General features: G+C 41.2%; 3 protein-coding genes across 3 annotated transcripts; all 3 read left to right on the top strand.

Moving 5' to 3' along the window:
- Positions 1 to 619: 619 nt before the first annotated feature.
- Positions 620 to 4,955, top strand: pfn1 (profilin 1). Its single transcript, XM_026160895.1, has 4 exons — positions 620 to 704; positions 829 to 967; positions 4,225 to 4,417; positions 4,514 to 4,955. The coding sequence occupies exons 2-4, from the start codon at positions 830 to 832 to the stop codon at positions 4,609 to 4,611; spliced, it is 429 nt and encodes a 142-aa protein (XP_026016680.1). The 5' UTR covers positions 620 to 704; position 829; the 3' UTR covers positions 4,612 to 4,955.
- Positions 4,956 to 9,113: 4,158 nt separating this feature from the next.
- On the top strand, positions 9,114 to 16,667 carry eno3 (enolase 3, (beta, muscle)). Its single transcript, XM_026160868.1, has 14 exons — positions 9,114 to 9,196; positions 11,849 to 11,938; positions 12,019 to 12,114; positions 12,198 to 12,256; positions 12,359 to 12,428; positions 13,275 to 13,408; positions 13,693 to 13,809; positions 13,889 to 13,994; positions 14,229 to 14,426; positions 15,118 to 15,194; positions 15,421 to 15,545; positions 15,622 to 15,730; positions 16,267 to 16,325; positions 16,413 to 16,667. The coding sequence occupies exons 2-14, from the start codon at positions 11,854 to 11,856 to the stop codon at positions 16,480 to 16,482; spliced, it is 1,305 nt and encodes a 434-aa protein (XP_026016653.1). The 5' UTR covers positions 9,114 to 9,196; positions 11,849 to 11,853; the 3' UTR covers positions 16,483 to 16,667.
- A 4,675-nt stretch (positions 16,668 to 21,342) lies between these two features.
- On the top strand, positions 21,343 to 23,746 carry LOC113017776 (C-type natriuretic peptide 2-like). The gene is made up of 3 exons (XM_026160896.1): positions 21,343 to 21,519; positions 22,236 to 22,334; positions 22,873 to 23,746. The coding sequence occupies exons 2-3, from the start codon at positions 22,236 to 22,238 to the stop codon at positions 23,176 to 23,178; spliced, it is 405 nt and encodes a 134-aa protein (XP_026016681.1). The 5' UTR covers positions 21,343 to 21,519; the 3' UTR covers positions 23,179 to 23,746.
- Positions 23,747 to 24,659: the final 913 nt, after the last annotated feature.

The raw sequence follows: 24,659 nt of genomic DNA, 5'->3' as shown, positions 1-24,659 counted from the left end.
AGTTAGCTGAGATGGAGTTACAATCTAGCATCTATGCCCACCTGTCCATCAAAGAGGCAACACCCTAATGTAACTTTAAGTATTAATACAATTTCAATATGTTAAATATTAACCTCCCTAATATGTGCTTTTAAAAACAAGACTATAATACAAAGTTGAATAAAAAGCAGAGGACCGATAATAGAGCCGTGTGGAACTCCACAACCTGTCAGAAAACTACATCAAATCAGGCTGTAAATGGGTTTATATCTGCAGTAAAGTTGGACAGTATAACGTGAGTCTATGCTGACTGACTCACTGCTTCAAGTGGATGTTAGAGGAACTGCACGTGCCTTTTTCAGCACTGGAGGTTAATGCTTGGTTAACAGTTCAATTTAATAATGCAGGTCTCTCCACAGAGACGCCGACTGACCGATTACAGCTCAGCGGGTTACAGGACTGATGTTTTAGAGGTTTAAATGAGTGGATGTTTGTGTGCTGATCAAATCACTTCCTTGTTTTTTTTTTTACTTCCCAGGTGAGTGAGAGAGAGTGACAGAGAGGGGGAGGGGTCGGGCGACTCTCTCACTCAACAGTGACAGTGAGAGAGGAAGCTGCCAGCAGGCTGGGAGTGGTTGGGTGTATAAAAGACAACTCTTCTTCCTTCTTTCTGCATTCGACTGCTCTCTCCCCTCTTCCTCACACCCAAGACTCTACCTGCACAGGTAAGCTAGCGAGCTGTCCCACCTCTCTCTCTCTCTCTCTCTCTCTTTCACACATAGCTAAAGGTAATATTGATTTGGTGCTTGTGAATCGAGGTTATTGATCAGTGTGTGTGTTATTGATCAGGATGTCGTGGCAAGGTTATATTGATAACTTGAAGACGCCCGACCAGAGCGGGACGTGCCCGGTGTCAGAGGCAGCCATCTGTGGAATCACAGCTGGGCAGGAGAGCGTTTGGGCCAGCTCACCCGGCATCCAAGTCACGGTACACACAAACACACACTGTTCCTCTTCCTGCCTCTACAAACTGCTAAATATATGTAAAAAAAAAGTCCACTTCCTCCTTTAAAGCTTCTGCCAAGAGTTTTCAAACAACCTCACACTTAAAAACTTGCTCAGACTGGCGACATCAACCTGCACAAACTGCCACTCCTTTGGCTCATTTTCTGTTGCTATGAGAAAATTTCTTGGAAACAGCTTCTTATTTTGCATGTCCGTGTCTTCTTCTTGAGCTTTGGGTGTGTTCAGTTTGTTGCCTGTCTAGCTCACTTCCCGCTCTCAGTGCTGTGTTCAGGTGCTGCAGGAAAACACGTGTGCCATACAGGTTTTTTTAAAAAAAAGTCAGAAATTTAAAGCTTGGCTTCAAAGGGGAAAGTCACTGAGCAACAAGATGACAATTCTCAGCTCATTGGCTTCTTCCCTTAGCTTTTAATTTTTAAAAGTACAAAGAGAAATGTTTTTTTTATGTTTTTTTTTTTAGTTTTGATCTTAGTTCAGGTGTAGAAACAACTTTTCAGGAGTTCAGGAGATGTGTTTAAACTCCCTCGTTTTAACTTTTGCCAGAAAGCACAAACATGCTACAGTACATGTAGTTTTCTGGAAATGGTGGTAATTATAACTGGAAATAAAACACGTGCTATTAAAGGTTTTTAGGTTTTATTTAATTTCCATAAAATAATCTTTCAGTGTGACAAAAAACGTTTCACCTGAGGTGCTCGTTTTTCTACACATTTTGGAAAATGGAAATGGAAAAAGATGAATGCTAATGTCTCAGAGCAGGCTGCGTAACGGTTGTGAGCTTCCGGTAGTTTCCGGGTGTTTGTGCTGTGCGTTTGCTTTAACTACCTTATAAGGAGACAATGCCGAAAAACAGCGAATACAGGAAGACGAGACGATCACTTCTTGTTTCTGAGACACACACACACGCACACACACACACTGAGGTACGGAGTGGAGTGTTGCACAATGTCTCAAACACACACACATGGACACACACGTCTGCAGGATTTGTCTTTTTTACAGTTTGTAAACTTTAAATTATAAAATTAAAGAAGTTCGTTCCTGCTTTTAAAAACACTCTGTGTGCATTTGCGTGGGTTTGTTACACTCACTAGTGGGCTCCTCTCTGATTGGCTGATGTTTTTTGGGAAGTGGTTTTGCCTGTGCAGGCAGCAGCGTGTGCATTTTGGTGTGTGTGTGTTCATGTCTTGACTTGTCGTCCTCACATTCTTTCCTCCTCGATCTTCCTGCAGCTCCCTTCACTTCTCAGAAAAGTCTCCACAAAAACAGAGCGATGGTTAAATCTCACGTGTGAGCTCAGAAACCTGCGGAGCAAAGCTGACAGAAAGCAGGAAGTGTGAATTCAGTTACACGTGAGGCTGAAGCCCGAGCACATCTGAGTTTAAATCAAAAACAGTTGGCGGTGATCAGCTTTGAATCAGACGCTGTGCAGGTTTGTTAATTAAAGAAGGCCTCAGAAAGAGGAAGTCATGCTAAATCTAAGCATGTCAGGTTCATATGTGTAAATGGAGATCTAACACAGACTGCGTTTAAAGCTACAATGCATGTACTTCCTGGTGAGTTTGAAGGCACTCGAGGCCTCCTTCCTCTCTGAGTCTCACTCACAAAACACGTTTTCTGAGAAATGAAGTGCAGTGAAAACTTTTCCTTCTGAGAAGAAACACTTCAAAAGGTCAAATCTGTCCACGTACATGACAGATGTGAAACTAGCTGTCATCACAGTTCATGTGATTCAGCTCTGCTGCTTCAGAGCAAAGTGCAGCGACAGTTTCTTTGACAGCAGCAATCATGTTTTATTTCTGCAAGTCAACACTTCAACTTCTTCAACCGCATCTCAACTTTCAACAAATACATTTGATTAATAATTTAATTTCAATAATAAAACCAGACTGAAATCCCCAGAAATCCAATGCAGTCCCATAACAGTGTATATTATTATATACTATGATAATAATCTTTTATTTTTAATATAAAAACGTAAAGTAAAGCTTTTCTTTTTATTAGAATTATTGATTATACTGTATTTTTTTATTTTTCTGATTTAAAATAATCTAATTAGCAGTATTAATGATGCAGTTAATAGGTAACTGACTTATAAAACAAGGGATTATTTAATAGATAAATCAATACCTGAAGCTATAAATGTGATGCAGTCCTAAAACCAGATTAGATCATTTTTAATTTTCTAGTTAAAAGAATATATATATATATATATATATATATATATATATATATATATATATATATATATATATATATATATATATATATATATATATATATATATATATATATATATATATATATATATATATATATATATCACAGATGCATAATCATGAAAAAATGACTTTATTTGTGATAAATGCATTAAATGAAAACATTTCTGTGACCTCAGAGCTGGTAAAAACACTCTGATTAGTGGATGGTGTCTGAACTAGGCCAGTGCGTCAGCTGTGTCAATGTGACACACTAACAAAGCTCAGACAAACCAGTAAAACCAGTATCAACAGGCGGCGCAACAAAGTTATTATTTGTTCCGATTCCAGCTGGAAACACACAAACCAATGAGCAAGAATGTCGTTTTTCTCTCTCTCACTTCCTACTCTGCATGCTCACAATGGTCACACCACATTAAATCATGTTTCAATGACTTTAGCTTCCTATTCCGACGCTTGTTTATGATCCTCCGCACACAGCGGCTGCTTTTTTATTGTGAGATTTAAATAAACTCAGGCTGTAAAAGGAGAAGAGCCCATGCTGGTCATGGTGGGTACTTCAAGGTGGCTGGGAATTTGGAGGACTCAGTTAAATAGATCCACTAATCTCTATCTGGCCTCTCCCTTAGAGATAGGGTGAGAAGTTCGGCCATCCGGGAGGGGCTCAGAGTAGAGCAGCTGCTGCTCCACATCGAAAGGAGCCAGCTGAGGTGGTTCGGGCATCTGACAAGGATGCCCCCTGGGCACCTCCTGGGTGAGGTGTTCCAGGCACGTCCCACCGGGAGGAGGCCCCGGGGCAGACCCAGGACACGCTGGAGAGATTATATCTCTCGGCTGGCCTGGGAACGCCTTGGTGTTCCACCGGATAAGCTGGAGGAGGTGGCTGGGGAGAGGGAGGTCTGGGCCTCTTTGCTTAGGCTGCTGCCCCCGCGACCCAGCCTCAGATAAAGCGGATGAAGATGGTATGGTAATCTCTATCTCTCGCTCTGTTTCCCTTTTTTAGGTCGATGAGATCAAGAAGCTGGGTGCTAACGACCGGTCGAGCTTCGCTCAGAATGGCGTTCACATCGGTGGAGTAAGGTGCCGGCTGATCCGAGACCAGATGGACGTTGACCCAGTCTTTGCGCTGGACCTGAAGACCTCAGCAGACGCCGAAGGAAACACATTCAGCGTATGTGTCGGAAAGGCAAAAACAGGTAAGATGTTCCCGTTGACTCAGCACATTTTTATCCTTTGAATTCACTCCAAATCTCTGAGGCTGACACGCTCCTGCTTTCTGTCTGTCTCTACAGCGATAGTCATAGCCAAGGGCACGAAAGACGCCTCTGGTGGTCAGCTATCCAGCAAGGTGTTCAAAATCGTTGAGTACCTGAGAAAGGCTGGTTATTAGGACAAGACAGTCACCTTCACCACATGAGATGGATGCCACCTCCCGCCTCCCTTCCCCTACCCTCCTCCCTGTGTTTCTACATCTGAGCTTCTTTAGTTTTTTTTTTTTTTTTTAAGTCATTTTCAATCTTCAGGTGTGTTTCCTGCTGTAGAGATGAATCAGTGTTTTCTCTGGTATAAGTTACCGTGTGGTAGCTTTTAACCTGAGAGTACACCTCATGTTTAACGCAGGAACATAGTGTTACCATTATTTTTCTACAGTGGCGATTGACCAGCGTCCAATCAGAGCTCTGTGAAAACTGATTGCACACTTGAATGAAATAAAAACAAACATGGTTATACTTACATTGTGAGGGTGTCTTTATATGTGTGTGTGTGTGTGTGTGTGTGTGTGTGTGTGTGTGTGTGTGTGTGTGTGTGTGTGTGTGTGTGTGTGTGCTTCAAATGTTTTCTACAAACACCTCTTCTTCAGGGGCTGATTTACTGTGCGACACACAGCTAAAAAATAAGACAGTCTAGTGCACTCATATACGCGCATCACACCTAATATTTGATTAAATATGCCACAACAAGTTGTAGTATTAGTATTACGTACAACTCCTTGTTAGAGCTTATATAGTGTTTAAACAATACACGCACTTTTGTCTTTCTGTATAAGTTGGGCCCATATTGACTCACTGCCTTATCAAGTCTCCTGATCTAAACCTGAACCTCAAAGCCATGTTTGTGTGTTCAAAGAGTGCTCTGAAGGAGAAAAGGCCAACTTTTCCATAAAATACAAAACTTCCTCTTCATACATAAATATCATCACATGCTGAATGTCTTCATTATTCTGGTTTAAAACCTGCACAGGTATGTGTGCACACATCCAAATTGCTTTTTGTACACATTAATATACTGGCTTGTCAAGTCCAAAACTAACTGACTCCAAAACCAGATATGAGCCCTCACACCTCCCGCCTCCCTTCCCTTCACACTCTACTATGAAGCAGAAAAGGCTTTTGTGGCTTTATAAAAAAGGATGAAAAAATGCCCTCCACCTCAAAACCAGGCCAGACTGAATTTGTTTGTTTTCCCTGTGCTTGTTTGGGTTCTCTAGGGGAACTACAGCTTCACCCACAGTCCAAAAACACGTGTGTTGGGTTAACTGTGGGTGTGAACATGACAATGACTGAAAAAGATTCTCATAATGTAGAAACATTCGCATTATTTTGGAGTCAAGCTAAAAATGGCTCTCACAATGAAAACTGTACAAGCCCAGACATGTGTCATCCTACACATGTGTGGGCACATGTTAACCTAGAGGGTTATCATGGCTCTTTAGTCTTTCAAAGGCATGAGGACTCTCTGAAATATCCCTATAATGTAAAAATGTGCTCTTATTTTGATTTAAAAGTAACATAGTAAAAATATACCAAGCATAGCCGCCCACAAATGACTTTTTCTTCTTGAACTCACCCTTTAAATATGATCCCATATGCATAAAGATCCTTATAGTTCTCCCAGAAACCTTGTTAGCATATCAGCACAGACAGCTTAAAAGTAATGTAGAGGAAAACTAAGCAGAAGAGGAATAAAAGTCTTACCTCAGTGAAGAGGTGTGGCTAACTTTAGAGCTTTGTATGATGCACTCTTTCAAATAAATTTTTATTTTAAGGCAGCTGAGAATATCATCTAATTGAAGAAACGGGAAAACATACCTTAGCTTATAAAATGTTTGAAAACACAGACCAAACACACTAGTACTGAATGTGCTTTATAGGGACCGATCGGCTGACCTCTGACCTGTAGACAAGAGCTGAAATGCTAAAAACTGCAGTTCCTGTAATGTCCACTCGGGCCTCCAACAGTAATTCAGTTCCCATGATCTCCCAAGTTAAAATGTCCAAACGTAGAACTGAAGTAAACATGTTTGTACAAGATGCCCAAAAAGGCTGATCTCTGTGCCCGTGTGGTGCACTCATTCAGTCCATGGACGCGACTTTATAACCCTGCAAGATGGCATAAGGTCATAACTTAGCACTCCAAACTCTCATCCAAACATGGCCACGCCTGACTCTAAAAAGATCAACATGGCACCAGCCAAAAACCCTTACAAACACTCTGCTGTTCACCTTTTAGTTGGAGACCTTTGTAAACACGAGTCCCCACAGGTGTATAAAAACAAACATCTGTGTATGTGGTTAAAAGGCAACATAAATTATTACTGCTAAGAGTAGTACAACTAAAAGTGGTGTTATTGAAATATAAAATTGTGAACTTCTAGTGCAACATGTGATTTTGTTGCTATAGTACTGCAGCCCCCTCGTACTGCTGCAGAACTACAGTTACACGTCACGGTGAAGTTAAGCGACAAACTTCCACTTTACTGACACAGACAGTACGATCAAATGCTGCAGGAGAACTTACACTATGTGTCATATACAGAGTGTGCCCCTCCCCCACCACTCCAGTAAAGTGCAGTTATATTTAGTAAAGGCACCGGGGACGCTGGACAGGCCGCCGTGTAGCCACTCGGTGTGTGTGAAGTACAGTTAAAGGTGAGCGTAAAGGGTAAGGTGTGTGTGTGTGTGTGCTGGGGTTACTGCCCTTTGCAGTGACTGCTGAGCTGGTCTCACATTTCCCCTTTAGATGAACTTTAACCTTCTCTGTGAGCGTTAGGGACCATCACTCTTGTTCACCCCACAGCATAACAGTCATTCAGCACACTGAGAGTAAAACTGGGCCCCACAAAAAGACTTTTTCCCCTTCATTCTTGTGATGTTTTGAACTAATTTGTGCCTTTTTTCACTGGATTATGGTAGAAATGTAAACTTTTGTTTCCTTTGTGGCTTTTGTTTAAGAGGAAAGTCCTCTGTGAAAGTTCATGTCACACCAGTTCGCACAAATGATGAACGAAATCGTTTCATTTAATCAGTCTGCTGGATTTCAACAGTTGGGCTGTATTTTGAAACCTTTCTGAACTCGTACCTGTGTTCAGTGATCAGCTGCTGCAGCTGCCCGTGTCGCCATGCACTTGTGAGTCAAAGAGGCCACGCCTGTAAAAATGCAAACTTTAAGCTTTAATGCAATTTAAATATGCAGATACAGTCGTTAAACCTCACCAGTCTGAGCTTGTGTACCTGAAACGACTGCAGGTTTCCGCTGCTGTCAACCAAAGAGACACGTTTTCTAATCACAGATGGGACTGAAACACTAAACCAGGAAACCACTGAGGTGTAAACACCTTTAACATCTTTGCATTTAAGCACAATTAAATCAGGTACACACAAAAAAGACACATAAAAAAAGCAGAAATCAAATGGGAATTTAAGAGGTTTCAGGTTTTTTTTTATTATGTGTATTTTTTAATGAAAGTCAGAATAAGAAAAACCTCTTTGCCCTTTAAAGATGAGGGACATAAAACAGAGTTAAACTGGGTAACTTTTACTTAAAAGTAATCGGTCTAAACAGTTGGAGTGCCCTCTGAGACGAAATAAACACCTCTTTTTATTTAGCCTCCACATGCTCAGCACACTGACGGCTTCCTCAGAGTAAAGGCCGTCCTCTCTGTCATCAGGGATTTCGTTTCTTTAGGTTTTCCTCTGAATAAATATTAAACCTTAACAAACTGCTTATTTGACAAATTAACATGTGATGTTTTCCCTCAGATGAGCCGGAGCTCTGGGGTTCTGTGAGCGCCACAGTGATTTTAAAGTTTTAGATTAGATCATGCACACAGAGCCACATTTGTTTAACGATTCTTGTGTTTGAAAGCATTAAATTAAACAGTGATGATAGCACTCGAGTGTTCGAGTCGCAGCACTTCCTGGATTCAAATCGTCTCTGCAGATATAAAATCAAAGAGCAGTTCCTTTTAAAGCAACACAGCCGGTCCTGATTATTATTTATTATTACTGTTAAAGAGGTGGTTTTATACATTTCTTACATTATTTTCAGACTTTTCCATTTCATTTTCATTATTATTATTATGTATTTTGTTATCTACCTGAGCTCTCCTGCCTTTGCTTTGTGGTGTTGCAGGCTGTGTTTAATGTTTTGGCTGCAGTAACACGGGCACTTAATGACTTTTGGGTTAAATAAAGATTATATCACACTGTTGGTCCAGTGCATCCATGTCCCCTGAAGTCTTTAAGCTCTTATTTCAGAGCAACTGACGGACAGAAACATTCATTGTACCCGAGTTTAAAGACTTCCTGGATTGTGTTACGCTGCTGGTGATTTTCCTTTTGACTCTTTGGGAAGCACTAGAAATGTGTGTGTTCAGGAAGTATTTACATATCTGAGCATGTTACGCTAGGACTGCAGTCCAAACTTACACAGCCTCAGATTAAGGCTCTTATAATTATGTTTGGAGACGGCAAACAGCAGTGAGGATCTGATGATTAACTACAGCCGGGAGGTTTTTCTGTTTGCCTCCGTCCTGTCACATGCACACACTCCCTCCTTCCTCCTCCTCCTCCTCCTTCTGCTGCAGCTGCAGGGAGAGGCTATAAAAACCCTGCTGGGGGACAGACAGACACTTTCCACGTCAGTCGGACAGTCAGACAGACGGCCCCCTCTTCTTGCTCGCTGCCTCTGAACAGGTAAGCTGGGACGGCAGACAGCTGAGGGCTCTGCTTGGAGCGCTTTTAAGTAACTTCCTGTTTGTGTCCGGCTCAGACTGCTTCTGGTTTGGTGGCATGCGTTTTAGACTTTTACTCTGAAAGCTCAGTTTGCAGAAGTTCTCCTGAGGTGCTAACTTAAATAAGTTCCTGTTTATGGCAGGAAGGGGAACAAAGTTTGAAAGGTTTGACTTTGAGTGGGCTGAAGGTCACAGAGCTGACAGACAGACGTGAGAGGCTCAAAGTCCATGGACGGACGGACACCCTCCATGTGCTCACAGGGAGCTTTAAATGTGACTCTTTAGCATTTAAAGTCCTCCTGAGCTCAGATCTGCACACATTTAAGCAGGTTATATAAACTCCAAGCAACACTTCCTGAATCTGACTTTTCACCTTAAAGGAAAAGGTTTTATTACATTTTGAAAAGACTTCTGTTCTGTTGACTTTCTACTTGTTGAGTGACTTTGATTCATCTGTAGTGTAACGCTCGGCTTTCTGTGTGATAACTTTTACACTTGGAGACATTTTATTGTGTTATTGGTTCATTTCTTGTTTGTTTAGCAGGCTGAAACAAAGTGTCCCTAAACCTGCCCCGCTGCTAGGCTGCTAAGGCTCATTCAGCCAATAAAAGAGGTTTTCATTCGTCCCACATGGTCTAGCAGCAGACTTCACTCAAAGATAATGATCACAGGTGGTTTAAATGTGACCTGCTGGGTGTCTAAATGGCCACTCTGCACCTTAAAATGAGGCGTAGCCTCCCCTCAGGGGTCTGGGAGACAGGGGTGTGGTTTAAGGGGGGCACTAATCCTTCAAAATGATGTTTCTGTATCAAAGCAGCCATGTGTGGACTAGTCTCTCCCCCTGAATGCATCACTGTAAATATAACTAATGTGAGCGCTCATGGACTTAAAGCTATTGTGCTAATTATCGATGTAAAGCCCCCTCCCCATCGTCCTTCAGTGGTCTGATGTTTGAGATATTACATACTGGTGACCCAGTCTGTATGTTAAAACTCATGCTTCTCCACGGCTGACCAACAGTGAGCAGGAGCAGCTCACAGACCCGTGGTGCCACATGCTTGATCTCATGTGAGCTGTTCTGTTACTCACTAGACTTGAATGTATTCACAGCTGACTCCAGAAAGCATGTTGGCCACTTGCTGGGCCTGCATGTAGTAAAAACCAATGAAGGTGCCTTTCTCATCTTATTTCTAACCATAAACCGATAAACATACTTATGCTTGAGTAACTTAATAATATGATTGGCTTTGCATTGTGAGAGTTAGTTATAGCCTCTTGTATGCTGTTAAGGCCAGAAGCTGCAGAGGTGAGTGTCTTGGGTTTGACGGCTGAAAGTCCTGATGAACAAAGCTACCTAAAAACTGTTTTTAGTGGTCAGCGTTATTGTGATGCCTTTTAAAGAAACGTGAGAAGACTGTGAAATGAGTAGTTGGTGTGCATTTAAGTGTCCTCAGTCAGCTTTAATTCGCTCAGTTTTCAGCACACCCAGCATGAACAGGCCTCGTTCCATCTGCCTGAGACGTTTAACGGTAGCTCATGATAACAAAACGGGGTTTTAACAGATTTCCCCTAAAAGTTTAAAGACTTCAGTGACTCATCTGCTTGGACTTGACATAGGATCAAAACAACATCTAGGTGCTCAGATGTACCCAACCTGTGTACAGGAAAAACACTTTGATTCTTCGAAGGATCAGCGACTTCAGAATTTGGTTGGAGCTGCTGTGCCTCGTGTTTAACAGACTTTGTCAGACTGCCGCTGTTATAGTCAGTTTATTCATTCTGAAAGCAGACCTGCAGATCTGAAAGAGGCTGGCTGACCCACACTCATCTGCAGCCAAGTTCAACTCTAAGCAGGTGTACAGTGTTTGTAAAAGCCATCAGGGGTTTGGAGTGTACTGTAAGAGCTCAGCTGTTCAAATGGCATCTGCCCAGACACACTCTTACATAACACGCAGCAGATGTGACGGACGCTCTGAACCTGCTCACACAGTTGGACCAGAACACTTTTACTACAGCAGCTTTTCTCAGTGTGCGCAGAATCAGAAGAGCTTGCTGTATGAGACCTAGCAACCAGATAAAGCCCAGTCCTTCAGCTGTGAGGTGAAGTGGGTCATGCACGGTGGAGGCTAATATCAGCTCAGTCACAAATGCCTCTTCAAATGTCACAAGCATTAATAAGAGTCTGTGTAACTCAAGAACAGCAGGGAGGAAGTCATGACCTCTGCAGAAAGGTCAGGGGAAAAGTCAAAGGCTCCCACACGGCTGGTGTTGGTATAAATAACCCAGCCAGACTATGATACCCCCCTCGTGCCTGCAGAATGGTCTCTCCCATTCTTCTGTTGAGCCCTGTAGCTGTCAGTCAGGAGTGCAGGGCTGTGATTGGTTGTGTGGGTGGAGTCTGATAAGAAAGGTCATCATGGAGGCATCATGGCATTAAACAGGATTTCTGCAGCAGGTCTCTCACTCAATCTGACCTCTTCACGGGGATTTTTTTTTTTTTTTAGTAACATGTCAAATTTCAGATTAAACAAATGTTTGACTCAGTGCGGATGACACTTCTATAAAAGATTTTCTTTGTATTTGAACTAATCACCTGGTTCTCTTCCCCCTTCAGTCAGGATGTCTATCACCAAGATCCACGCTCGTGAGATTCTGGACTCCAGGGGAAACCCCACAGTGGAGGTGGACCTGTGGACAGCCAAAGGTGAGCAGCTGTCACTTTGACCATGACGCACTTCCTGTTTGCAGCGAGTTCAGTAACCTGACGGTCAAACTTCACCTCAGGTCTGTTCAGGGCTGCTGTTCCCAGCGGCGCTTCAACCGGAGTCCATGAGGCTCTGGAGCTTCGTGACGGAGACAAGAGCCGCTACCTGGGCAAAGGTGGGAGGAGTCAAGTGTGTGGGGCTGGGGATAGCATTAATGCTACTTTTAGCGTAGCTGCTAACACCTGTGTTTCCCTGCAGGTACCGTCAAGGCTGTGGAGCATGTCAACAAGGAGATTGCCCCCAAGCTGATTGAGAAGGTATCCGTTAAGTTGGATTGCTGATGTTAGCTTGATGCTAATACACTTTAACTACTGCAGGGATTCACTGCAGGCTAATGGTACTTCATCCCATCTGTACAGAAACTCAGCGTCGTCGAGCAGGAGAAGATCGACAAGTTCATGCTGGAGTTGGATGGCACTGAAAACAAATGTAAGGACTTAGAAACTCGCCTCATAAAAGTAGTTGAATTTAAGATTTGTTTCTTCCATGTTTTTACATAAAAGGGTGGCGACGTAAAATGGCAAATTCTTTTAAAACCAGTCCAAACAATATTAGGTTATAAGAACTGGGTAAACAAAATATTTAACAGGAAATGAACTGCTGAAGTGAATTGTAGAAAAAGAGTGAAAACAAAGCTGGAAGCACTGCTTTCTTTGGCATTTATACAGGTATACTGGTGCACCCGTCTATATAGCCTGAAATAAATGTGCCATCTGACAGATTTCTTAATATTTCATTAAGATTTGTGATCCTCTGACATTGTAACTGATTCAGGTGAACACCTGGTATGGACTCTGAGGATCACCATTCATGTTAACTTGCTGGGCATGAGGAAATTAAGAAATTCCACTGCACTTAAAGTTGTGTCTGCCAAGTTTGTGTACTGAAGGATGGGACTTTAATAAATGACTGTAATAACTTCAACCTGAGTCCATGGACTCAACAATCTGTTTAACCTTTCTAGTGGCAGGTTAAAATCAGCTCTTCACTAGCAAGAAGAATATTTCAACCCACAATTATATTTGAGAAACCCTCAAATCGTGTAAAGGAAAGTCAATTGACATCCCTCGAGTCGTGGTTTAACACTCTTCATGCTTCATTCATGTACTGAATGTATTCAAATGTTATAATATTTATACTTAACTTTTGGGGAAACACAGATGAGTTCAAACAACTTGGAGGATTTCTTGACCCTCTTTACCTGGTAGTTTGGCCGTACTGTGCAACTGTATGCAGATTGTTTTGAAGCAAGGATGTCTGATTCTTTGTTTGCAGCCAAGTTTGGTGCCAATGCCATCCTGGGTGTGTCGCTGGCTGTCTGTAAAGCTGGAGCAGCAGAGAAAGGAGTTCCCCTCTACCGCCACATTGCTGACCTTGCTGGTCACAAAGATGTCATCCTACCTGTGCCTGTGAGTGGGAGGGGCTTGTGCTTAAGTGAAGTGGAAAACTGGCTTTAAAGACCCAAACTTCTTGACTCAACTTTACTTATATTTTTATTTAATTTTTTTATTTAGTTTGCTATTAACGTGCAAGCCTATGGGAAATTTGTAGTGAGCCTCTGGACAATTTTTATTGTGCACCAGATTTTTATTTTCAATTCAGTGGTTTCATTTAAGCTCCAGAGGTGTTTTGTAACTTGTGTTTGGGTAGTTTGCATATGGATGGTATTTTTAGAATCTTTCTCTTTCTGCAGGCCTTTAATGTGATTAATGGTGGTAGCCATGCTGGAAACAAACTGGCCATGCAGGAGTTCATGATCCTGCCAGTTGGAGCCTCCAACTTCCATGAGGCCATGAGGATTGGAGCTGAGGTTAAACCCTGCCCTCTTGCAATGTTTCTGCTATGAACGGTAAAACCGATGTCTAACTGTTTAAATACTTTGTTTTCAGGTCTACCACAACCTGAAGAATGTCATCAAAGCTAAATATGGAAAAGATGCCACCAACGTGGGAGATGAGGGAGGCTTCGCTCCAAACATCCTGGAGAATAATGAGGGTGAGAGCTGCACGTGACCACGCAGTGACGTTATGTAGTTTATCTTGGGACTGATGTGACTGCTAATGCAATAGAATTTAAAGCAGACTTGTGTGTATTGCTGCTGCTTCAGTTAGTCAGACAGTTAAATTAACCAGTGGTTGAGCTGATTACTAGAAAACTAATAATACACATTTGGCACAACTCAAGGTTGAAGTTATTATGACTTCTAACAATGAGAGTTTGTGTTCACAGCTCTGGAGCTGTTGAAGACTGCCATCGAGAAGGCCGGTTACCCTGACAAAATCATCATTGGCATGGACGTGGCCGCCTCAGAGTTCTTCCACAATGGAAAGTACGACCTGGACTTCAAGTCCCCCGATGACCCCTCTAGACACATTTCTGGTGAAAAGCTGGGTGACCTCTACCGCAGCTTTATCAAGAACTACCCTGGTAAGATTGACTAGAGCTGCTGCTATGACCACTGAATGACTTCAGAACATACAGTGATGATCTGTTCGCATCCTGAATGTAGACAAGATGTGTTTAGCCATGACCTTTGAGAAACTGCAGTGAATTTGGACAACTAAACCAATGTTGCACTGATGTGTCAAATTGAGCTTGAGATTTGACTTTGATTTATGGTCTTCAAATGTCTTTCACAAACCTAGGAAACAAAACTAATTCTGTAGCTTTGAGTCTGTGGTTTAACCAAATGTCTTTGGAAGGGAATATATTGGTCTCATAAAGCATTTAAATTTCAAACAAGGCTGCCAAGTATGAAACTCAAATTCCTTTTTGAATACTTGGATCAGAAGTATTCAAAATGTTTACTTGGTTTAGTTTACTTGAGCTCTTGAGGGAGTGAAATAAGCCTTTTGAGTTCAGGAAGTGGTCAGGCTGCCTTCTTGTTCATTGCAGGAAAAATGCTCTAAAATCTCTCTAGAGGTTCTAAATTTCTTTTTTCCATTTAAAAATGTGTGATGTTCAACTGATAATTTGGAGAACCACAAAGATTTGTGCAGTGTGCACATTTCCAATTGAATTCATGTAACTGTTAAGCACCGTAGCATCATTGAGCCTGTTGGGTGTCTGTGGCATTTCTACTGTGGAAACTTTCTCCTCAGTGTCTCTCTTTCTCCAGTCCAGTCCATTGAGGACCCATTTGACCAGGATGACTGGGAGCAGTGGGCTAAATTCACTTCTTCTGTAGACATCCAGGTGAGGTGCACACAGGCATGCAGACATGTGACACAACCTCACTGTCATTCGATTTCTTCTTTTTTTTTTCCTCTTTGCCACAATCATTGGCATCCCTAGATGTTTGTTAGCCTTGTGGAATCTCAAGTATACAAGCTGGTTCTTCCTGGAAGAACTCAAGGAAAACCTTCAGTAACGGGAATATAGTGTTACTATAGTAACACGTCGGTTTTTCTGCTCTAATCAGATCGTAGGCGACGACTTGACTGTCACCAACCCAAAGAGGATCCAGCAGGCAGTGGACAAGAAGGCCTGCAACTGTCTGCTGCTGAAAGTCAACCAGATTGGCTCTGTCACCGAGTCCATCCAGGCGTAAGACACCAATCAGTCGTTTTAGTCCACATTAACATTTTCTGCGTAAAGTTAATTAAATGTATCTGCCTGTCAGATGTAAGCTGGCTCAGAGCAGCGGCTGGGGTGTGATGGTTAGCCATCGCTCCGGAGAGACTGAAGACACCTTCATCGCTGACCTGGTGGTTGGACTTTGCACTGGACAGGTATTTAAACTTCATCAGACAGTCTCAGTGAGATTAATGTGTTCACAAAGAATAATTGAAGTTTTTGTTCATTAAAAACAAAAAATGCCCCTTAAAGTCATTTGAAAAAGCCAGACTGCTCACACATGGCTGGTCAATCTACTGCTTCATGTATTTGAGCTTGAATGAAAGATTTAAGATCATTTTGAAGCAAAATTGTAAGAAAATCACTTGAATCTTAACTGCTGGGTGTGTGCAAAATGCCTTGATAATCAAGGACTGATATGAACACTGATTATCTACAGAGGTCTGACTCAAAATGAAAATTAAAGTGCATCAGTACTTATAAGACCCAAAGTTTTGAGTCTTGTGGGAAAATCACTGGTCAGTTGCAGGCAGAAGAATAAATGTGACTTGTGCCTTTTTTAAATAAGTGGTTGCATAAAAGCAGGGAAACCACTATTGAACTGTCTGGTCCTATTTCTGATTAAATGTGCTGGGTAGGAAACTGGGTCACTACAACTCCAGTGCTGATCTCATTCTACTGTTTCTTTCAGATTAAAACCGGTGCCCCCTGCAGGTCAGAACGTCTGGCCAAATACAACCAGCTGATGAGGTAAGAACTTTAGGATTTTTGTCATTCTCAGGCTAGTAGACGTTTAAGAAAAACAAAGCACAGCTAATCGTGACCTCTGACTTGCAGGATTGAGGAGGAGCTTGGAGACAAGGCCAAGTTCGCTGGCAAAGACTTCCGCCACCCAAAGATCAACTAAAGCACCATGCTGCCTTCCTGTCGCTGTGGCAACTGACTGACACCTGATGACCCCAGAAGGCTCTTGCCCCTTTCCACTGGGGGTGAGGGGTTAGAGGTCATAGTGGGCTTGACTGTCTCTCTAGATGTAATTCCATTAATGATGTTTTCTATACAAAAGACAAACATTAAAGAGTGAAAAGGAAACATCTCCGAGTTTAATTCATTTAGGCTGCTTATAGTCTTTTTATATTCAAACTCCTTAAAGAGCTGAGCTCTTCAATGCATCATGCATGTACAGATCCTCACCAGCAATGGTGAACAAAACTCATTCAGAACAAGCTTCTGCTTGATGTGAACAACTAATCGCTTCCTAATAGGAAAGACTGATATTCTGAAGTTTTCCTTCAGCTTTCCACCTCAAAATCCTCAGGTGTGCTTCAAATGTGTTTCTGTAACTCCTACAAATCAAATGGAAGTTATCAAGCCAAACACCAACAAACAAAATAAACTTTTGGTTGGACAAAGGTTCTGGGTTCATGTCCCCTTGTTGGCTGGGTTCTTTAGTTTTCTCCCTCCCATTGACATTTCTATTTGGTTAATGTATATCAGCATTTTTAGCCACCCAACAATTATCTGAACTGCATCAGTAAAAAGGCAGCCTGGATGATAACAGCAGTCAGTAATGGGTTTTATCAAAGCTGATTCCAGCCGTGAGGCGTTCTCATAGTGACCAACATGGACCAGACAGTCTCTGGGCTTGGCTAGGTGATTGATCAGCATCTGTTTAATGAGATCTGACACAAATGGATCCAAAAGGCTGAAGAACTCGTTTAGGAATCAACATCTATGAATCTACTTCCTGTCTGAGTGTTTTGGTTTTTTTTTTCCTCTGGCCTGTACGATCATTTTGACAATTTGAAGATGGGGCTATCATCCAACAAGGTCTTCAAAGACTACTTGGTGATGTCAAACTGACAAATGCTTTATAACTAGACAGCTACAGTGGTTTAAAAATAAAACGAGTGTTATCAACATGAAGTACTTTATAAATAAAGTGTAATTTGACACCTCCTGCAAGCTCTGATCAACCCGAAAGGTTAAGTTGATAATGCTACAGAGTTTCTTCCTGATGACACGGGGACTGATGTAGGGCCATTCAAATATGTCACACATGAGCTGACCTCTTAGGTTTCATATCTACCTTTCGCGTTCAGCCTAAAACATGAGACTAAGCTTCCTGGTTAGAAATAGTGTAGTATATTATATCATGTCATTATCCGTGTCCAGTTATTTAGAAATAATATTCCTACATAATGTTTGTAATGAATTAAAGTTCTGTCTTGTTACACATGTGATTTTTATTGTGCTACAAACTAAAAGAGGATTTGAAAAGAAAACGTTTCTCGGTCTTATCTATAAGATTAAGACAAACATTTAAAACCCTTGTGTTTGTCAAAATAGTTAGCCATATAAGCATCAGTGAATATCTTAGCTTGCGTGATCTCTACAGATAAGCTTTGAGTGTTAGATAAGGGGCTGGTTTTCATGCCATTAGGCTGCACATTCAGTGTTGTTATACCATGAAAGTACATAAGGATTGAGCAATGCATCTAAAGGGGAAGTGGATGAGCTGCAGAGCTGCAGGTTCCCTCTCAGCTTCCTGCAGCAGTCAGAAAAGATGCAAATGAGACGTGTGCGACGAGTGTAACAGGAGGCACGACTGTTTTACTACATCAGATAAACTCCTACGCTTCACAATGAAGAATAACCAACTGATTCAAAGCAGTTTGTATATGCCAGTGTATGGATCCCTGTTTATTTATGAGCAGCTAAAGTGTGTTTTTCTTCCTAGTTGAACATTTAACATTAAAAATCTTTGAACTCTTTCAGTGCACTTGGCTCAGCTCTGCCCACAGCTACAAACAGCCTCTGCTTTGATCATGAAAGTTAAAAGGACATTATGCCAGTTCAGTGTCACTTATTCTCTAAGGGTAGTCTCCATTGGTTGAAAGCAACTCGTTTCCTCCTTGAAATTTCTTTCTTTAAAGATGAGTTTTCTTTCCTGCAGCATTTGGTGCTTTCTAGGGTCTTCGGCCTTCATTAGAATACCTCTCTCCATCTGCATTTCCTCTTCCTCCCCTTCCAAGCATCATTGTAGGGCCTATTTTGGCCCACGATCAGGTCTCTTAGGTCTGCTGATAGCTTCCGGTTATTCTGGAAGGTTTTTAAATAGGTTTTAGCAATAAATATCTTTAATATGAAAATAAGCTTTAAATAAAATCCTGTGGTGAGAAAGAGGTGAAACATTTATGTGTTCAGTCTTGTGAACGAAGGGCAGATTTCTCACACTCAACTGGAGTCCACTATTCATGTCCACACACACACGCTGGTGTGACGTCAATGCTGATTGGTGGAGGAGTTTAGGCTGAAGGCAGCCTGTTGCCTGGATATGAGCAGCAGCCGTGCCGAAGTTCACTCTGAAAACGATCAAAACTCATTTAGAAATAATTACTTGTTACTTTACAATCGCTGTGTAAGAACAGCAAAACTGCAGCTGTGTGTGTTACAGTGCAGTGTTGCAGCCCTACAGCACTGGTCGGACTGAAATGCACCGAAAGTGACACAAAGGTAAATATTGTGTTATTGTATTAAGAACAAGCTGCTCTCTGACCTGTGATTGGCCTTCTTTGGAAGTAAAGGCGCTGTTGTTTCCTGCTTGTCATGCTGACACACACACACACACACACACACACATAATAACCCATCCTCTTCTCTAATGAGGTGATTGATGATCTGTTATTCCGCCCTTGTGTGCGTGTGTGTGTTATGCATGGCTGATGACGTGTGAGGTTGAATGGGGGGCGGGATTTTGTCTGATGAGGACAAAGACAGCAGGGGGTCATTAAACACACACAGACACACACACCCATACATACACACCTATCCTATCCTATCCTTCGGAGCATGTGAACCTCTGTGGCCCCGCCCCGTTCCACAGGAAATAGTTGCAAACCACGACTCAGTCTCCACGGTGATGCTTTACGAGCTGACGGGACGACTGGGGTCAGGGGTCACAAGGAGACGGAGGGAAAGGCGAAGCTATCCTTTCTTTTGGGTGCGGTTATAATGGCGGCTCCCGAATATTCTAGGATTCAACTCAACCTCTGGAACTTAATCTGGGACTCCAGGATTATCTTCATATTCCCCTGGAAGATTTTAAGTATCTCACTTAAAAGACCCAAGTCATTCCAGGAATCCCGGAAGCCCCTGAAAGACTGATTGAGTCATTCATTCTATCTGGAAGAATCCTGGAAGTGAAATCAAATTTTCCCTTAAGGACCCTGAGGACCGTGCAGGATCTATTTGATTCTCCCCATGCTCGATTCTCTATTTTCAACTGCTGGAGAATCTCGATGTACCTTAAAATGTTCCACAAGTTGCTGACTTGTGGAACATATTTTAGTCTGCATGAACATCTTTACTGACTTTTAGTTCTCAAGAAAGTCTAGAACTCCTTCTTTAAGGACAATCACATCCTTTGGCTTTCTCTCAAGAACATCTACAACACCTTCAGTAACTTACTAAACTTTTCCTGGAAACCTTGAACCAATAAACCATTTAACTCAATGAATTTTGTCAAGTATATGTGGAACTAGCCTACAAAGAATACCTAAACCTCCTGCAGGATCATTTCTCCTCTGAAAGCTCTTTAGAATCTCCTAGAAGTTCTTCAGAGTAAAGAAGGAAATTTCTCAGTACAACTCTTTGAGCTTAAATTGTTAGAAATAAATGTGTTTGGAAAAATAAAGTTCTGGTATGTCATTGTCCAGACTGACCTTTAATTATATAATTATAGTTATAAAAACTATTTGTTAATTCACAAAATAAATTATGTTTGACTCCCCTGAACTAGAAAGTTTTCTGTTTTGTTTTTTACCTTCAGAATCTTCAAGAGCCCTGAAACATTTCAAAGACTATACTTCTTTACTATACTTTTAGTACTTTAGTGACTAAATCAGATAAACTATTTCCAACTTACCCTACTGCAATCGCGTCTTTAACAACATCTGTTTCCAGAAACTCTGAAAGTGCTCCTGGAACTTCCTCAATGACAACAATAGACACTTGAAACTACAGTAGAAGGAGGCCCATTCTGTCTCCTGTCATGACTTTTACAACATGTTCAAATACCACTTGCACCTATTTGTGACTCCTGGAAACTTTTCAAGAACCCTGAACCATTTCCAGGGCTGTATGAGCCTGTTCCTTTCCATTTATTGTGTTCTTAATTACTCATGGAAGAATTCGCCTTCTTCAAGAACATCTAGATGTTTGAGAGTAGTTTTGAGGGTTTGTCTCACCTGGAAAGTTTTCAAAGCCAAGACATTTTTAGCTCTATTACAGGTCACTAGATGACATCTGGAGGCCCACAACCCTTTCAGTCATTGAATGTTGTAAAGACACCTCAAACTGACCTAGGAAAGACCCTGGAGCTACAATGAGGACAATCTGAGACCCTCATGAAACTTGTGAACACTCCTATGGTCTTTGAAACACCACAAGGACTTCAAGATGCTTTTAAAACACCAAAGGAAACTATTTCAAACCAAAGAAGCCTCTTCAAGGATTCCTTGAACTTCCTCCAGAACTTCATGATTAAACTTTGTCGATTGAATATTTTTATCTATTTTGTTTTTTTGAGTGTTTTTTGTAACACATGCATCCATTGAGTCCACATTCATCTGTGTGTGCGTCGTTGTGAGTGTGTGAACCCGTTGTCTGGGGTGACAGCAGTAAGAATGTGTGACATCATAGCGCCGAGTCGTATAAAAGTGTCAGCCCGCCGCCGGCACACAGATACTGACTGGTCCTGAGATGAGACAGGACAGACACCAGTGATAGTTAAAAAAAGAAAAAAAAAGCTTATACGACTTGTTCTGAGACTGATAATCAATTACTGTGATTGGAGAAAAACAGTTGGATTGATCGGACGACCAGCAGAATCTTTTATTTGACTTTGATTTTTGTTGGAATATTTTTGAGAAACTGTTTGTCAGTAAGTTCTGCTTCTTTATTGTCCTAATCATCAAATTTACTAATACATAAACATCAGAAAATGACATTTAAACTTCAAAAATATTTCATCAAATTAAAGAAAATCTAAATTGAAATTTACTAAATAATCCAGTTTAATAACTCCCATAACCCAATGAAGATTTATTCATATCTAATAATAAAATAACAAAAATCAAAATTTATTTTAAGTCTAAATTTTCTAGCCTTCTTTTACTTAAAATGTTTTTTAACTCTATTGTATTGAATTGAATTCAATAATAAAAATCTAAACACCTTCAGTTTGGTAGACTCTAATCTACATCTGTAATCTGAGACTGTAATAATCAATTTAAAAAAACTATTCATGACCACATTGTAAAAAAACAGAATTGTACAAACGTGAATAAAGCTACAAATTTGTTAAGATGCACAAATAAATTCAAATTTATGTTAAAAATATATTTTTGCTTCTTTTTTAATACCACAACAAAATTTGACCCAATCAGTTTTTATCTCCTGATCAGGTTATTTCACCACAATATTCACTTTTATCAAGTCACAGCAATCCTCTGACCGATAGATGGCGCTGTAGGCTTTAATAACCTTCAGTCAGAGCTACACGTAACTCAGCTATTTCATGTTCTTCTTAAAGCTTATAGGTTAAAAACAGTCATGGTGGTGTGTTTTTTTAACTAAATGTTTTTTGTACAAACAAAGATGGCTGCTGCTTCATCTCCTTTCATTTCCCTCATCTTCCTCCTCTTCCTCGCTGTTGCTGCGGAGTTAAAACCGTCACCTCAACGAGACAACAAACAGGTCAGTGGAGAACTTCCTTTTCATCATTACCTTCATTCTCTTTTTACACCCTTTATTTTAATCATTATCTTTGTCCTCATTATCTTCATTCATCGTCTTCATCGATAGTTTCTGCTCTTTTTATTGATTATGTCAGCTTTAATAAAGAGATACAATGAAACAGATCTCATAGTCAGAGATGATCTTAGATTAACAGCATGGTGTCATCAGCATAAGTGAGTCTGTGTAAGATTTTTCAGTGCTCCACCGATCAGTGACACATAATAGGAAGATTAATGTGACACTTAAAAAATGTCATCTGTTTGATGTTTTAAAGACTTGTTTTAAAGACTCAAATATGGGGCAAAGGTTAATGGACCCATCGTTACAAGAGTACTAACAAATATATAATATGGCTTACTCTAAGTTCTGTTATGTGGGACCAGTGTGTAATCTGAGTAATCTGATTAGTTGACTACTCTGTGTACTTGAGGTACAGTTATCAACATTCACTAGAAAAGGCAGTGAATCACACAGATGATTACTGACTGTATTTCAGGTTTTACACTCTCTGTTTGGCTCTCGTCTTTCAACTCTCATCTTGGCCACTCCCACTTTTGATGACATCACAGAGGGATCAGCTGGACAGCTCACCTCCACAACTCCTTCTGCAGTACTGCCTGTGAGCCACACCCTTGCAAAGCGAGTGAACAGCAGAACTGAAGCAGTCCCTCAGTTCTTTCTCAACTTCCTGCGGCAACAGACCAAGATGAGGAGGTGGAGCCGCAAGTCGATGATGGGAGGGAGAGGATGCTTTGGGATGAAGATGGACCGTATTGGGTCCATGAGTGGTCTGGGCTGTTAGACATATGTGTCACCATGGTAACTACACTACGACCTAAGCTCCGCCTGACGTTGCATGACCTCTGACCTCCAGAAGGATGAATTTTTCCACTGGGCAAAGACTTCATGTTGGATCTTTACTAATAAAGGACTAAAGGAAACGTACTAATGACCCTTGACGCCTGGCTCCAGTGCAGCCAGCAGGACTCTGTGTGTGTGAAAGACGAACATGTTTTAAACATGTAGATATATTTGTGTGTGTAAGAACATTAGGCATTTAGCTCACAGCAGGAAATGATCCGCTTCACACGCCTTTTCATTACAGGAAGTACTCTGTGTTGCTCCAGTGAGGGGCGGAGTCTGGATAATGTGTGCAGGACATGGCAGGTTAAAGACAGATGAATGTCCAATCTGATAGTGTTGCACATTTTTGCGCTTTTACATGTGTCTCTGTCGGGTGATGTACTGGAAAGCTGATCACAGTGGGGCATGTGTGAAAGCAGCTTAATAGACGACCATGTGTTAAACATGCAGGTATGTGTGTGTTTGTGTGGATGGACTGCAGGCAACAATAAACTACAGAGAAAACCTCACTGGGCTTATGTTGCTTTGATTCAACAGGTAAATAACATCACACAGATATTTATTACAACATTAATATTAATGAAAGCTTCAGTTTTTACTGTGTGAACTTCCTGTTTATGGTGACACTGAACGGACATTATGGTGCTTCCAACAAGAAAGAAGAATCCTAAATAGGAATGCATATTATGGCTCTGTAACAGCAGGAATGTATTTATCTGTTGTTTAACCAGGAAAACATTTTGAGGTTAAAGACTTGAGAAATACCAAGGGCTCAGGGAAGAGCTTGAGAAGAACAACATCGGAGATCTCTGTCCAGAAGAGCGCGGTCCTAGGAACAGCTAAGATACTGCGCAGGACCGCTCTACCTTTCTGAGAACCAAAAGAAAACCTACTTTTTAAGAACTCGCTAACTCAAGAGTGACATCGCTCCCAAGTTTTGACATATGAGTTTCAAAATATCTCTTCAAGCATGTTATGAAGATGCATTAATGTTATGAGATGACCAAAATAATAGTCAATGCTAGGTTTTTAAAATAAAAGCCTAATTTCAACTGTTTTCACCTTACTGTAATTACTTACTCCACTGAGATGATGTCAGGCTGTTATGAAGTAAACAGTAATGTGTAAGGTGACTGTTTAGCAAGTCTGAAGCCTGAGCTTTTGGCTCACTGGGATTATTTTTACAGGTTTATCCCATTGTATGAAATTTAGCAAAGTGAGTTATTTATAGATGCAGTTTAACAGAAAAGACAGAATCACAGCAAATGAGCAAGGAAACGGGAGAGACTTTTATTAGCCTTGCCACAAGGGTTACTTCTTATTGCCTGTGATCTGGTTTTGAAAACTTATAGCAGACTATAAGATGCTCTGTGATGTTTAAGGTAATGAAAGTTATTCTTTTACCCTGTGTTCATTTCA

This window comes from Astatotilapia calliptera, unplaced genomic scaffold, assembly GCF_900246225.1.
Source record: "Astatotilapia calliptera unplaced genomic scaffold, fAstCal1.2 U_scaffold_2, whole genome shotgun sequence".
NCBI classification, from domain to species: Eukaryota; Metazoa; Chordata; class Actinopteri; order Cichliformes; family Cichlidae; genus Astatotilapia; species Astatotilapia calliptera.
The sequence above is the reverse complement of the archived record's forward strand: the minus strand, read 5'-3'. Positions and strand labels throughout refer to the sequence as shown.